The sequence below is a fragment of the Leguminivora glycinivorella genome, chromosome 7, assembly GCF_023078275.1.
Source record: "Leguminivora glycinivorella isolate SPB_JAAS2020 chromosome 7, LegGlyc_1.1, whole genome shotgun sequence".
NCBI classification, from domain to species: Eukaryota; Metazoa; Arthropoda; class Insecta; order Lepidoptera; family Tortricidae; genus Leguminivora; species Leguminivora glycinivorella.
This window is the reverse complement of record NC_062977.1, coordinates 19704113-19719965: the sequence shown is the minus strand read 5'-3', so window position 1 is coordinate 19719965 and position 15853 is coordinate 19704113. Positions and strand designations below refer to the sequence as shown.

Here is a 15853-nt window from a genome sequence, read left to right as displayed (position 1 = left end):
ATAAAGCGAAAAATATGTGTTCAGTAATTGTAGACGATCTAATTGCCGGACTAAACAGAATGTCATTTTTTAATGTAGTCGTCATCCCTATTAAGGTTGATTACGAAATTGTGATATGGCAGTGACAGGTTGCCAGCCCAGCGCCGCAATTTCAGCTGCTTCTTATTTGAATAGCAATTGTATTTAAGGGTTTTCTAATTATACACGTTCAACTTTCGTGAGACATATTCAAATAATTAATGAATATACGGTTGCACTCATGTTATTGTATCGATACAGTCCACGGAGTTTAGCCGCCGCGTGGAGTCATATATGCTGAAGCCTCTAAATTGGCCCGAAACATATCACAGCAATAGCGATATAATAACGTAAGTACAACCAGATTCATTAATTATTTAGTCTCCTAATTTTTCATAGAATAACAAGGAGACTATGTTTTACCTATCGTGTCTCCTGTGTCTTCATCGTCCCCGACTTCAACGCAGCGGATAGAAAATGGAGGCTTGAGGTGCGCGAACCCGAGTACTGGTGGCTTGGAGCATGACGTCACGAACTGGAATGACAAATGTTACAGATAAGGATTTTATTTTCTTCGGTTAAAAAAACACTACTTAGTTATGTTGCTGTATTTATATTATTATAACTAGGCTTGGGACTTTTTATGGCATACCGTGGTTCTAAAATCCGTGGAGTCAACATATGAAAAAATTTCGAAGTCAAAGTCAAAGTCCAACAGTATGATGTCATATTAAACGTAGATATTTATACATACTGTCACAACGTTACCTAGTTCATTTTAATCGAACGTAGTTAATTTTTACTAATAATGTTATTTATTAGTAAATTTTATCATAATCCTATATAATAATAGCAAAAAATTACTATTAGGATAAAATCAACTACGTTCGATTAAAATGAACTCAGTGACGATGTGACAGTGTGTATAAATATTTATATTTAATGTGACATCATACTGTTGGACTTTGACTTTGACTTTGAAAATTTTTCATATGGCGACTCCACGGATTTTAGAACCACGGTATGCCATAAAAAGTCCTAAGCCTAATTATAACATATTTTTTGTTATGTATACTCGTAACCATCCAATTATAATCCAGTCCTATAAATATACTAGGATCCCATATAATTGCATGGCTACCAACGGAGCAGTCGCTGACGTTCACGAATTTTCATATTACGACAGCTATGTCGAATGCTATTAGATCTCAAGCTAGCAAGGTAAGAAGAAACTTACTCGAGGAGCATGGCGCGCTCTTTCTCAGTGAAGTCCCACTAGAACATTCCATCCCACATCCTACATCCCGTATAACAAGCAGTTTGAGATGCGTCAGCCCCCAGGTGAGTAGTCTATGCAAAGCAAGCGTACCTTGAGGAACATAGCGCGTCCTTTCTCAGAGAAGTCTCGCTGTAGAACGTCCCACAGCCAGCACACGACTCGGTGTGAGTCGTGGAAACCGCCGTAGTACTGCGTGTGGCGTCGTAGGTCGCGTAGGTCTAGAGGTACGTTGTCGCCGCTTATCAAACGTACCTTGAGGAACATAGCGCGTTCATTCTCAGAGAAGTCTCGCTGTAGAACGTCCCACAACCAACACACCACTCGGTGTGAGTCGTGGAAACCGCCGTAGTACTGCGTGTGGCGTCGTAGGTCGCGCAGGTCGAGAGGTACGTTGTAGCCGCTTATCAAACGTACCTTGAGGAACATAGCGCGTTCATTCTCAGAGAAGTCTCGCTGTAGAACGTCCCACAACCAACACACCACTCGGTGTGAGTCGTGGAAACCGCCGTAGTATTGCGTGTGGCGTCGTAGGTCGCGCAGGTCGAGAGGTACGTTGTCGCCGCTTATCAAACGTACCTTGAGGAACATAGCGCGTTCATTCTCAGAGAAGTCTCGCTGTAGAACGTCCCACAGCCAACACACCACTCGGTGTGAGTCGTGGAAACCGCCGTAGTATTGTGTGTGGCGCCGCAGGTCGCGTAGGTCTAGAGGTACGTTGTCCCGCTTATTAGACGCTGGAGCTGCAAAAACAAATATTACAAGGTCATTCATACATAAACAATTTTGAGTAATAGCTTTATAATGTTATATTCAATTGTTTATCAGGAGCTTTTTTTTGTTATCAACATATCGTCACTACTTTTAAAGTTAAAAACGCAGTAAGTCTATATCCATTCCATACATACTCACTACAATTTTCTTTTCATTGACAGACGAAGATACAAGTTTTTTTTTAAAGTAGTGACGATATGCCACATAGGCCATATGACATTAACACTTGAAGAGAGGAAGCCAGAGAAGTAGCGTACTAGAAGACAGTCCTATAATCATGCGTGATATGATGATAATGATCAATGATGATGAAAAGTTATAAATTCTTATAGGTTAGTTAGGCCATTTTTTTCAAAGTTGTCCACCCCACTTTTTTTGGATTTGGAAATTTTTATGTGGTTTCCACTCAGAATCGCGAGCGCTTTCAATCCTAATAGGAGAAAAAAAAGTGTCCCAAGGTTTTTTCCCATTCCGTTACCATTTTTTCATACATTTTGTATGGCGGTAACGGAATGGAAGATCTGAAAAATGTATGGAAATCTTGGGATATTTTTTTCTCCTATCAGAATCGAAAGACCCTGCGATTCTGAGTATGAATCGCGTAAAAAATACCCACGTTACAAAAAAAGTGGGGTGGACAACTTTGAAAAAAATGGCCCAGTTGAATTAATTCACAGTTTAAACGAAGACAGTGATTTTACGAGTATATCTCCTTAGTTTAGTAAAGTAATAATTTTAGTAAAGAAGAAATGCAAAAAAAGAGCCAAATATTATATTCAGTTTTGTACGTTGTCAGACACAGGGGTTATAAACCTAAAGGTTCACTTTAAGTTGACATCGGTTACATACCTCTGGGGTAGAAAACAGTGACAACCATTCTGGATTTATAATGGTCCTAAAGCCTTTGATGAAAGCGTTCGTTTGGTCTTTTATCTGTGTATGCATTCGGAAATGTGCCATCAGATGTATGTAATTGATTCTGTAACAGAATAAATAACAAAAATATAAGATATGAAATTCAATCGAAAATTACCTACCCAAACTGTGTTAACTTAAAGATAATTTTTACGTCATTATATCTTTAATGGTAACTTGCTGAAGAATAAATCTATAGAAACGGATTTTATCGCGTATAAAGAACTCGTAATACATTCTGTGTTTTAAACCATTTATTGCACAAAACAATATACCTACATATACCCTAAGTTGCGGCATCGCTTCACGGTTAGTATTCCAAAAATACGCACTAAGCATTTCGCTTCAACATTTCTTTTGCGAACCGCCAAGGAGTGGAATGCCCTGCCTGAGTCTGTGTTTCCGCAAGAGTACAATCTTTAAAGCAAGAGTAAATAGTTATCTTATAGGTAAGCGTGCTCCACCGTAGACCGCATCATCACTTACCATCAGGTGTGATCGTGGTCAAACGTCTACCTATTCATACTAAAAAAAAAGTTCTCCATGTAGTGACGGGTTTAGAACTTCACCATCTTTCGGAGTCGTATCCTTAAATTTTGCTGTGGGTGATGGGCTATTTCGCCTTCTCTCAACCTTGAGCAGTTTCGCATGGTCTGCCTTTCGGGAATACAGACGCGAGTTTGTGTATGTGTATAAAATGTAACAAGCCACTTACTTATTCTCATTAGTGACAGGAATAGCTTTCCCGCCCGGCACCAGCTCGTGAGTAACAATCTCGCCTAATCGCTCCTCGTCCACGGAAAAAGTCAGTTCCAACGTTGAAATGTCTCCCTGAAAACAGTACCTTTGTGAAGTTTCACTCAGTATAATTATAAGACTTTATTGTAATGAAAGACATATGTAACTCCGTATAGACGCTACAGTATAAGAAAAAAACGTACCTCAGAACTATATAGAAAAAGGTACGGTGGCCTGGATGGCGTTACACCTTTGGGGGACGCTCGGCTAGATGGAGCTAATATTAATATTTGACATTTTAACACATATCTAGCTAAGAATATGGGCCAAATAGGCTACTTGCCTCCTAGTCAAATCAGCTTCTTTTTAAGAACTGTCAAAACGAATTTGAACGACTTGCTAATATGGAATTTATATGAAATCGAATTGAGTGACGTCACGATCAAGTCAGTTGCTTTATATATATTTCAACCTAATTTAATAAATAGAAATTGGATTTAAAAATAACTTCTGCCCATGTTTTTCTTATGTTGAGAGATGGCAGTCTATGCACTGTGATTAAATATTTTACTTTGACAGTAACTCTCTATAATACTCGATCCTCTTTGATACTACTGTTATAAAGTAACATCGGCTATTTCGGCGCTTATTCACTTAGCAATGCTCAAAATCTGCCAGAAAAACTGGCACTACAGTCGGCGCGTCCTCGCGCGATCGAGCCGAGTATGATTTCTCTCGACTTCACAAATACTGCCTGTTTTTTGTCGGGTTTTCTTTAATAAATCTTATGAAGTAAAATGTGTTCCCAGTGTTCCAATGGCTGGTGGTATTTATATTTGACACTAGTTTTTGCCTGCGACTTCGCTCGCGTTAAAGTCAAAAATTGCGGAATCATCCATACAACCTTCCACCCCCCATTTTAGGGAAGTGGGGAGTTAGAAAGAGACAAAAAGTAGCCTATGTCACTCTCCATCCCTTCAACTATCTCCACTTAAAAAAACACGTCATTTCGACGCTCCGTTTTGCCGTGAAAGACAGACAAACAAACAGACACACACTTTCCCATTTATAATATTAGTATATGAATTACTTAATCCCAAGATATTGTAAAGACGAACAATAATAAACATTACATAATAAGTACAACAAACGCAGTATTTGTAGTACTGTCACTAACCTGGAAGTGTTTGATGTAGGTAAGACTTCTATACAAGTCTCGGTCTAAGGAGGGCAGCTCGTCGATCCAACTGTATAGCGCTTGGTTGGTCTGTCCTAAAACTTGGCTTAGGAAGAACGAGGCGAATGGCACATCTACTACGATACCCTGAAAGTTATAGTTGTATAAGTAATAGACACCGCAGACTGCAATATGGCGCTGGTTGGCAAGCTTAATGCACAGCCAAGCGGTGTCCGACCCTTTAAAACGGTACGATACTGTTTATTTACCCAGACAACCAAACATAAATAATACGTTCAGTAGTAGTTATAGTTTAAAAAAAAAGCATGTAATATTTTTGTCTTTTTGTCTGTATTATGTTGTTTTCCATAATTTTGTTCAAGTTACCTGTCGTGAATGTTTTTCACCGGATGGTTTGACCGGAAGATCAGCGCAAGCCGCAAGTAATATGCTGAGGTCAAACCATTTCAAGACACCTTTTTTTTGTTTGTTCCTTTTTGTAATATTTTTCTCTTTTGTGTGTGTGCGAATAAAATTAATTCTATTCTATTCTATTCTAATAGGTAAGTAAAATTGTTAATCATAGTGTGAGTCAGGATAGGTAGACTTCTGTGTAGACATAAAGATCTCCTTCATTGAAATCTAAAGCACAGCCGGAAGTCAAATTACGAGTCAGAGTGGAAAGCATAAGAACATAGAGCGAGTTTTGTAGTATACTAGCTTTTGCTCGCAGCTTCGATCGCGATAAATTCGAAAATTGCGGAATGCTTGATACAAACTGCCTCCTCCCATTTTAGGGAAGCGAGACAACATCTCCATTTCTTCAACTGTCTCCACTTAAAAATCACGTCTATTTGTTGCTCCGTTTTGTCGTGAAAAACGGACAAACAAATAGACACACACTTTCCCATTTATAATATTAGTTTAGTATGGATTGGTGAAAAACTTCTAACCCTCAGTTGTGAAGGATCCAGAAGCTCATAAAGAAAAGTATACATTAAATATGCCATAAACCCGTCGTAGCTAAAATCTGGCGAGTTAATGTTACCCCATTCTGAATATCTGAATGGTATTTAATTGGAAATCTTACCAAACTATTGCACTCATACCTCGTAAACGGCCTTTCCCAGCATTCGCCCTATAAACTCGAACAGCTGTAGATGGTTGTCCTGTAGACACGAGGTCGGCGCTCTTCGCTCGTCACTTGGAACAGATTCAGCGAAGGATCGAACACGCGCCTCCTCCAAGAATTAAAACTGGTAATTTGCAGATGTGGCGCCGTCTAGCGAGGTCTAAGCTTCGCGTAACCTAGGCGAAGCACCTTAAACCCAAATCTTACCAAACTATGCCACTCATACCTCGTAAACGGCCATTCCCAGCATTCGCCCTATAAACTTGAACAGCTGTAAATGGTTGTCCTGGAGACACGGGGTCGGCGCTCTTCATTCGTCACTCGGAACAGATTCAGCGAAGGATCAAACACGCGCATTTATCTCCTCCAAGAATTAAAACTGGTAAATTGCAGATGTGGCGCCTTCCAGCGAGGTCTAAGCTTCGCGTAACCTAGGCGAACCACCTTAAACCCAAAACTTACCAAACTATTGCACTCATACCTTGTAAACGGCCTTTCCCAGCATTCGCCCTATAAACTCGAACAGCTGTTGATGGTTGTCCTGTAGACACGAGGTCGGCGCTCTTCATTCGTCACTCGGAACAGATTCAGCGAAGGATCAAACACGCGGATTTATCTCCTCCAAGAATTAAAATTAGTAAATTGCAGATGTGGCGCCATCAAGCGAGGTCTAAGCTTCGCGTAACCTAGATGAAGCACCTTAAAATCTTACGAAACTTATTGCACTCTTACCTCGTACACAGCCTTTCCCAGCATTCGCCCTATAAACTCGAACAGCTGTAGATGGTTGTCCTGGAGACACGAGGTCGGCGACGGATAGAGGCGCTCTTCACTTGTCACTCGGAACAGATTCAGCGACGGATCGAAAACGCGCTTTATTGTCTCCTCCAAGAATTCTGAAACAAAAGTCATATCGCATACAGTTCGTTAGCTATGGGCGATAAAATATTCGCCAGAACATTTATTACATTTTTACTTCTTTGTAACGACTCTGTAGTTGCAGGCGTCCATAGGCTACGGAGACTACCGCTGGTTGTCTATAACCGTCTGCTACGAAACTCAACATACTATCACTAATGTCTATAAACTGCAAGACAAATATATTAGACATAGCACCATCTGTGTCTACATGGCGACCCTGCCAGTACTAACCTTTGAAAACGCCGGCCTGATCTATACCAGCCTTGTCAAGCCCTTGTTCGTTTATGAAGCCGTCTTCTACGAGACTCAACATACTGTCCCTAAAGTAAGCTGCAAGAAATATTAGATATACCATAATCTCGGTTTACATGGCGACCCTGCCACACTAACCTTTGAAAACACCATCCTGATCTATACCCGCCTCGTCGAGCCCTTGTTCGTTTATGAAGCGTACGCGCACGACGCCTTTAAGGGCCCGGCTGGGCAACGCCGCTAGTTGCCTATAGCCGTCTTCTACTAGGCGCGCTCGACGGACTGTCACTAAAGTTGAGCGGCCACCGCAAGCGCGTTCAGTTAGCCCTAGCACCACCTGTGGGTAAGTGACAGTTATAGATTTTGAAACCACGCATAGAAATAATCATCGTGTTCCTATTTTTATTCGTGTGTGAGATTCTATTTGCTCAGCAGTAATTCCATTACATACACTAGTAATATTTTTTTTCATTTAGATTATTTAGACAATCTAAAATATCAAAGTAATTTTTCGTTAGTTACTTAATACAGATATTGTGTTACCTTTTCGTCTGCAACGGCTCGCCTGAACAGTCGAACTCTTTCGCCATGTGCTATCATATGCGGAGTCTTTTGCACCAGCACCTGAAAATAGCAAAAATACTTGGAATAGTGTGTTCCCAATATACAAATTGTTGAGCGTTAGTGCGATTTCACATTATCCGATTCGATATCGAATGTCGGAAGGATTTCAAAAGCAAAAATCAAAAATGGCGGCTTAAATGTATGGGATGTCGGTCCTACATCCGATATCGGATCGGATAATGTGAAAACGCACTTACAATATCAGATATGCTCTTATTTGGCGCGTTGCCTGTAGAGTAACACAACTCACTCGTACTTGTTTTATGAAGTAGGACTATGTTAGAACAGCTGACTGAGGGCCGCCATCTTGCCGAGCAAATTGGTTCGGGCTAGGCAAACGTGCGCGCATGAGCCACGGACGTTTTGTGCGTCAGGCATTGCCTCGCGAGGCTGTTCGGGCAGTGTGGGCCCGGCTCATAAGTATAGTTTACCTGCTGTGGCTTCTTTCCCTTTTCTAAGTCTGCCATGAACTGTCCCTCACGTATTTCGCGGACCAGCCAGTGGTTGTCGGGCGTGTAGGAACGCCGGCAGTCGCGTCGGTATAGAACCAGCAATAGAGTATGTAGGGAAGCAAATAATTCGTTGCTTTGGATATTTTTCAGATCTGTGGACAATTTACGACAAATTTACTGTGGGTTAAGCAATAGAGTATGTAGGGAAGCAAATAATTCGTTGCTTTGGATATTTTTCAGATCTGTGGACAATTTACGACAAATTTACTGTGGGTTAAGGTGGGTACTGACTAACGTCATGACTAACGAATGACATCTCGTTACTATTCGAAATTGGTAAAAGCGAAAATTATAACGAAATAATCAAAGACTGCCTCGACGAAATTAGCAATAGCCTACACGTTTTGAATCTTAATATCAACTTAACTAAAACTAAATTAATTCAATTTCACCACCAACTTAAAGAACCTTTAAATCTTGACATATTAATTAATAAGACAAAAATTGAGGAAGTCAATCATTTCAAAATGCTGGGAATCACTATTGACAGCAATGTAAATTGGAAAAAACATATAGAACTGACCAAATCTAAAATTTCTAGCATCACTTACGCCTTATATAACCTTCGGAAGACAACTAATATACAAACTGCCCTATCCACCTATCATGCACTTGCGCACTCCCTGCTTAGTTACGGTATCATGCTTTGGGGCAACAGCACAGATGCCCATGATTTATTCATGACTCAAAAAAAGTGTGTCCGAAACATGGTCCAAATTCAATGCCCAGATAGCTGTAAACCCCATTTTAAAAAATACGGTATATTACCACTACCATGTCAGTACATTTTAACGTTAGCCCTCTATGTATATAAAAATAGACATCTATTTACAGAAATTCGTAGTGCTAGGAAAAAATATCAGTTAGTAATCCCTCCTTCAAAAATGAAAATGCTATCTAACAGCCTTCAATATACAGCCATAAGAATTTATAATAAGTTACCTAATAATATTAAGTCACAGGAAACATCTCAATTATTTTATAAAAGCATCAAGTCACTTTTACAACAAAAATGCTATTATTCTGTGGATGAATTCTTTACTGACATTTTTGATTAATTAAGTTTTATGTATAATGTAGTGAATAATTGACATTTTTAAGTAGCTATCTAAATTTGAAATAAGCAATTAATGTAATTCTTACTTAATAATAAGCATGTTAATGAATGAATCTAGTATGTAAGTTTTCTATGTTGCTATACCCTAACGGGTGCATGTTGTGACCTAATCTATAAAAACACCTATTGTAAACACATGTGTATGCAATAAATGATATGATATGATATGATATGAACGTGACAAGGTGTAATGTAAAATTCGCATCGAGTGTGTTACGTGTCGAACATGTTACGCTATGTTCTAAAATCGGCGTAACATGCTCGTCAAAAGTCTGTGCTCCGCATTCGCCGCTAGTTCACTCAAGACAGCAAGATATCAACAGAGTATTGACTGAACAGTGGATTTTACTGAGTTCATTTGCGAGCTAAGACATATGTGCACTGTGTGTGTTGAGTATGCGTCGCTCTCTCGACATGTAAAGGCGGGGTCGCTACTCTTGAGAAAGGTTCTCGAAATTGAACCGAAACATGTCGAACGCTATATCGACTTAATACGTGAGTAACCCGCTTAAAATATTTTTAAATATGTATGAGTCTCACGGGAGTTTTATAGTTAAAATATGTGCACTCACCAAATAATTGATTCATGATAGATTTATAAACGAACATGTTCAGGAACTGTGACATGTTCACGAAGTCTTGCAGTTTGAAAGGTTCTTGTTGCTCATACATTTCCATATCATCTAAAATTCTGAAAAAATAAAATAAATTGTTTAGTCACATTTTACACCAGGTTATTGGATACTTTGTTAGAAAATGAACGCCCATGGAAGTAAAATGGGACAAAGTTTATATCAGAGTCCGATTTGAACAAAAATAAACAAACAAAGTTATAGTTTAAACTGAAAATAATGTCGTTTAAGAAAATGTAACCAAAGTGTCCAGTGGCTACGGTTGGAATTGAACCAGTGTCCTCAGCTATCGCGACTGGTGCCAGAGTCATTCGGCCAAATAGGACAAGATTCTGTAGATGTGCCTCGGCCCAGGCAACACACTCAGTAGTTGAAAAATGAAATCTTACATTGTTTGTTTGTCGACTTTATTATTTATTTGAGTGATGCGCACAGATATCTGTTCTTCAACTTGAAATAAATATAGGTACAAAGAAAAAGTGACCAAGGCCTCCAAGCGTCCCGAGCTCCTATATTTGTTCCTGAATAAAATTATGGTTAATTTCTACAGTATTTGTTTATTTTAAGTATCGTTGTTAGAGTACTCATAACACAAGTCTTTTTAGCTTACTGTGGGGTAGTTAATCTGTGCAAGAATGTTATAATCATATTTTCATCACATTTGCTGTTTAAAGGTCTCATTGCGTCTACGTGTACTGAAGAATAATGTACTATTTTATTCCCAAGGGAGTAATGGATTTAGTTTTAAAAATTAATAAAATCCGTACAATACCTCAGGCAAAGGATGTTTCAATCAGCCAAGGATTTTTTTGCACAAATAAAATTTGACTATTGCTATAAAAATTAAAGTATTATACGGTATGAAAAATGCATTTTATATGTGTTTTACAATTATTTCAGTGTATTTTCATTCATTTTGTAAATTTTACGTAGATAAGTCGTTATAATTTACAATCTGGCAGGAAATTGAGACGGCCATCTCGATTTGAGCTTGATCGCATTGCCATAACAACGGGCAGTACAACACCGCCATTCATTGAAGGTTTTGCCTTATGATTTTTTTTTCTGTTTACCTCTCAAATGTGATGAAAATCATTGTGTATAACTCAGGAGGTAAGGATTTTGTAAACTCGTGTCTATAACTCTCTCCAGCCTGCGGCTGTCGCGAGTTATTAACACTCGTCGACAAAATCCCCCTTACCTCCCTTGTTGCACAATATACTATTATTTATACTCACGTAACATAATGCGTCATACAATCCGCGAAGAGTATCAGCATCTGAAACTCCGGCGCCGACGTCTTCGTATTTACAGCTAGGAGATCGAGAAATGATTTCAGTCCACAGTTTGGTCCCAACGTGCAGAGGAATTGCCACAGAGAATATAATATTTCGTCTTGGTTGCAAAGACCTGGAAACATCACGATTGATGAGAAAAGGCTTAGGTATGCAATTATTATTATTAAGAGCCCGTATTGTCCCACTGTTGGGCAAAGGCCGCCCTGAAATTCCTCCACGCATCCCTATCCCCTGAAGTCTCCCACCAGTCCTCGTCAAAGGCGTCAAGCTCGTCACGCCATCTCTGCCGAGGTCTACCGCGACGCCTTACAATTTGTGGTACCCAACGTGTGGCTTCTTGGCCCACAGGGCATCCGGCATCCGGTAGACGTGTCCCGCCCAGTCCCATTTAAGCTTGGCAGCAGTTGCAGCTACGTCGGTTAATCCCGTTCTGGGGCGCAGTATTGTATTTCTAATGCGATCGGTTAATTTCACGCTCAAAATACTACGCTCCATGGCCCGCTGACAAACCTTGAGTTTGGATTTTTGAAAGGTATGCAAAGTGTGTTTTAAATCCAATACAATCCAGAACTGGTGCATATTCCATTGGTATTCTCGACTCGGACGGTACGGCGGACTCAAGTGATTTGATATGCTGATCAGCGCCGTCCAGAGCACTCAATCAGGCTAGAGCGAAATGGAGTTATGGCACCTTTGGTTACCTTTTTTTACCAAACTCGCAAATGAGTTTTTTTTGCCATTTTGGAATAGCACGGGCTATGGTATGGCGCCTAGAGCCGCTCCACTCCATGAATTGATGATGATACCTCGTGGACATCAGCTACGGCTCCATTGGCAGGGTGATTAAAGGTAGCAAATCAAGCACACGTGAAAACATCTTATTTTTCGTCTTATCAAGAATTCATGAAATACTTTATACCGACTTCAGCCCGAAACCTTGTTCGCCGTGAAGTGATGCTGATATTTGAAATGATTTTTTTTATTTCAGTCAGAACATCGGCAGTTTAGGCGTGAAAAGATTTCACACATACTACTTATATATTGTCTTGTCTGTGGTGTCATGTAGCGTCTCTCTGAGAACTATCATATTTTTCGACCAGCCATAACACTACAAGAATTTTTGATACTTATCGTAAGTTTTTTGGCTTTTTGTTATGAAATCTATCAGATCTTACCTGTTAATATATCTAGTTTGACCTGCGTCATAGTCTGCAATGCCGTGTGGTACATCGAGCATATCAACGCAGCTTTGGTACAATCGGGAGATCCTAGTTTCCTGTAGTTTTTATTTGCATTAGCCCTGAAAATATAAAAATAAATGTGTTAGTAACATACAGTGTAAGGTTGAATTTGTTAAAAATACGTAACTCGAACCAATTGGATCGGATGAGTAAGTAGGTACAAAAGGTTACCTCCAACAATGTAAACCACGCAACGTGTATATATTCTTTATGGTCAAATTAATCTCAACCAGTAAAAATATTTAGGATTCTGTTCGTTCGCTTTTACAGACAAAATGCAATCGGATTAAGGGCCGGTTGCATCATACCGTCGAGGGTGCGGTGTGCTGACGTCGGGAGGACTTACGGAGCTAATTTGTTCCGTCTATTGTCCTTTGAGTCGTCGGCAACCCGAACCCTCCTTAGAGCTTGTACACTCCTTTTTGCTGTGTACTTACACTTAACACAGCAAAAGGGAGTGTACAAGTTTCTAATGGGACACTCTTTGAGTTGCAGGCGTCCATAGGTTACGGTGACCGCTTTCCATCAGGCGGGCCGTATGCTTGTTGCCACCGACGTAAACCACCGAATAAAAAAAACCGTCTGTCACCGTTAAAGCGTTCGTTAAATTTTATTGTATGGGCAGTTCCATAGACGTCTGCTGCGTGACGATGATGTGTCTGTCAAATGTGGTTGATGATAACTTGATAAGTCATAAGTTTCATTTCTTACTCTTTTAGTTCACGTAGTAGATCGTGCTGACTCAGCCGAGCCGAGGCATATAGTCTACATTGGTAATTTGCCGCGCGAAATGCTGTTCGTTTTCCACGCTTGTTCACAAGATTAACATAGCAGCCGACATTTTTTAATTTTGATTACAGTAGATGATTAAATCTTACCTATTAATTCTAGCCTCAAAAGCCCTCCTTATAACAGAAGGAGGGTTAGTGTTCCGAGCTAGAGTCTACGCTTGGGCCTTCTCTCTCACTCTCATTAATCTATGCTCCTTCACATCGTAAGTTACTACATTTTCAAAAATTGCCTTTTTATTGCAATTCAACGAAGATTTAGTGTAATTTACAGATCGGACTAAAAAGTCATAAATTCAATAAATGAAATGAAATATTTATTTAACATAAAGATTTACAGACAATTAGTTCTATGGTCCCACACTATTAGGCGAAGCCTGTCCCGTGGAAACCAAGCAATTACAGATTAACAGGCCATGCGGCTTAGGTTTGAAACAATGCAAACAAAAAGTAAAACTATTCTAGTTAATATTAAATTAGTATTAAACTATTTAACTTAAATATGGCGGCTATTTATTCTAATACAACCACTAGACACTTTCTTATCTTACCTATTAGTTCTAGCCTCAAAAGCCCTCCTTATAATAGCAGCGGGGTTGTTGCTCTGCACCGGAGTCGACGGCTGCGATGGCCCCGCGCCCTCCTCCCCGCTGATGCCAGCATCTACCATCTCTTTTAGAGGAGACGACAGCATTTTCTTTAGCAGTGGAGCTCCCCATAGTAGGGAGAGCTGAAAGTATACTCTTGTGAAATGTTTGTGCAAGATTTTTTACTTGTCCTAAATTGAGCGTAGTAGTTAGATTACTAAGTTCATCGAGTTGTTGCTGTTAATTATCTGTCTAACGGCTTGTTGATTGGATGCGAGTAGTGATGTGCAAGTTGCGGAAACTTTCCAAAAAAATCTTAAATTTCTTGAAAAATTCACGAAACCTTTACGAAAAAAACCCCCATACAATTGTCCATACAAAGCATGGAAAGTTTCCGAAGTTTTCCTATGTGAAAATATCAGAATTTTGGAAACTTTCCGTCGGCACATCACTAGATGCAGAGATTATTTATTTATTTAACCTTTATTGCACAAAAGAAAACCTTAAAGTACAAAAGGCGAACTTAATGCCATAAGGCATTCTCTACCAGTCAACCTTTAGGCAAAGCAGACAAATTGTAAATCGTTTTAAACTTTTACACTTGTTGAAACAAGTCCATAGATAACCTTACTCTGATGTGGATCATCATCCTCCTTGCGTTATCCCGGCATTCGCCGCGGCTCATGGGAGCCTGGGTCAGCTTTGACAACTAATCCAAAGATTAAGCATAGTCACTAGTTTTACGAAAGCGACTGCCATCTGACCTTCCAACCCTAAGGCCAACTTGCACCAATCACTTAACTCATCTGTCAAATTCCACATTTTTTTATACTACGTCCATGGCAAACAAGCATACGGTCCGCCTGATGGAAGCGTGGTATAAAATGGTGGGATAACCCTTGGGTTAACTCTCCATTTTCGTTGGTGCAAGTGGCCCTAAGGGTTACTAATAGCCCTTATTGGAATTAGTCCGGTTTCCTCACCATGTTTTCCTTCACCGAAAAGCGACTGGCAAATATCAAATGATGTGGATTAGAGATGGGCCGAATATGAATATTCGGCCGAACATTCGGTTCAGCTCTTACCAAACCGAACATTCGGCCGAATATTCAGTTACGCCATATTTAGAAAACGGATGTTAAGATTAAAACTATTTACATAAATATGTTCTTACGATACTAAAACTTAGTTAAAACAAGTCTGAACTCTTCTCAACTCTTAAACTACGGTTTTTTCAACTTTGTATTTATATTTTAACGCATAAGCAATTATTTCTTTAGTAGTTCCTTGGAAAACTACTAAAATAGGAGCTTATGATTCAATGGAATACGTAAGATCTACATTAGTTATTTACTTTGTTTATTCGGTAAATATTCGGCAATACAACCGAACCGAACCAACCCGATTAGATTGGCGATTCGGCCGAATTCGAACGTTGAAAAACTTGCCGAATGCCGAATATTTACCGAATATTCGGCCCATCTCTAATGTGGATACAGGCTACAAATTTGTTAATAAAAGATTTACCTGCGTGCGAAGATTTCCCATCGTAGGTGGAAGATACGCGTCGAAGCTTTGCGAGAACCAGCCGAGGACCGGGTGCCAGTTGCTCAGGTTGCCTTTCTTGCACACCACGTATTGCTGGCACGAGTCCAGGAAGCGGGTTACTACCAGCTGTTGGCACAATTTTATAGCATTAGAATCATTTGGCAAAAATAAACAGGCGCTTACGAACATTTATCTCCAAATTATCAAAGAGATTATACAATATGCCAACGAAAGGATAATCTTTCTCTACCATTGTTTTGCATAAGTGCTACAGAGGGAGAAACAGAGACAGAGAGATAGAGA

At 39.7% G+C, this 15853-nt stretch overlaps 1 protein-coding gene across 1 annotated transcript in view; it reads right to left on the bottom strand.

The window, feature by feature from the left end:
* Positions 1-15853, bottom strand: part of LOC125227918 (ubiquitin-protein ligase E3B) — a 30534-nt gene that overhangs the window by 1809 nt on the left and 12872 nt on the right. The window contains exons 6-20 of the mRNA XM_048132324.1: positions 15530-15676; positions 13967-14145; positions 12562-12686; positions 11327-11498; positions 10029-10147; positions 8259-8431; positions 7747-7827; positions 7342-7540; positions 6763-6926; positions 4899-5045; positions 3699-3814; positions 2918-3047; positions 2026-2037; positions 1388-1540; positions 442-553 (exon numbers count right to left, since the gene is read on the bottom strand). Of these exons, the coding sequence (XP_047988281.1) occupies positions 442-553; positions 1388-1540; positions 2026-2037; positions 2918-3047; positions 3699-3814; positions 4899-5045; positions 6763-6926; positions 7342-7540; positions 7747-7827; positions 8259-8431; positions 10029-10147; positions 11327-11498; positions 12562-12686; positions 13967-14145; positions 15530-15676 (2029 nt within the window). The remainder of the gene's footprint in view (positions 1-441; positions 554-1387; positions 1541-2025; positions 2038-2917; positions 3048-3698; positions 3815-4898; positions 5046-6762; positions 6927-7341; positions 7541-7746; positions 7828-8258; positions 8432-10028; positions 10148-11326; positions 11499-12561; positions 12687-13966; positions 14146-15529; positions 15677-15853) is intronic.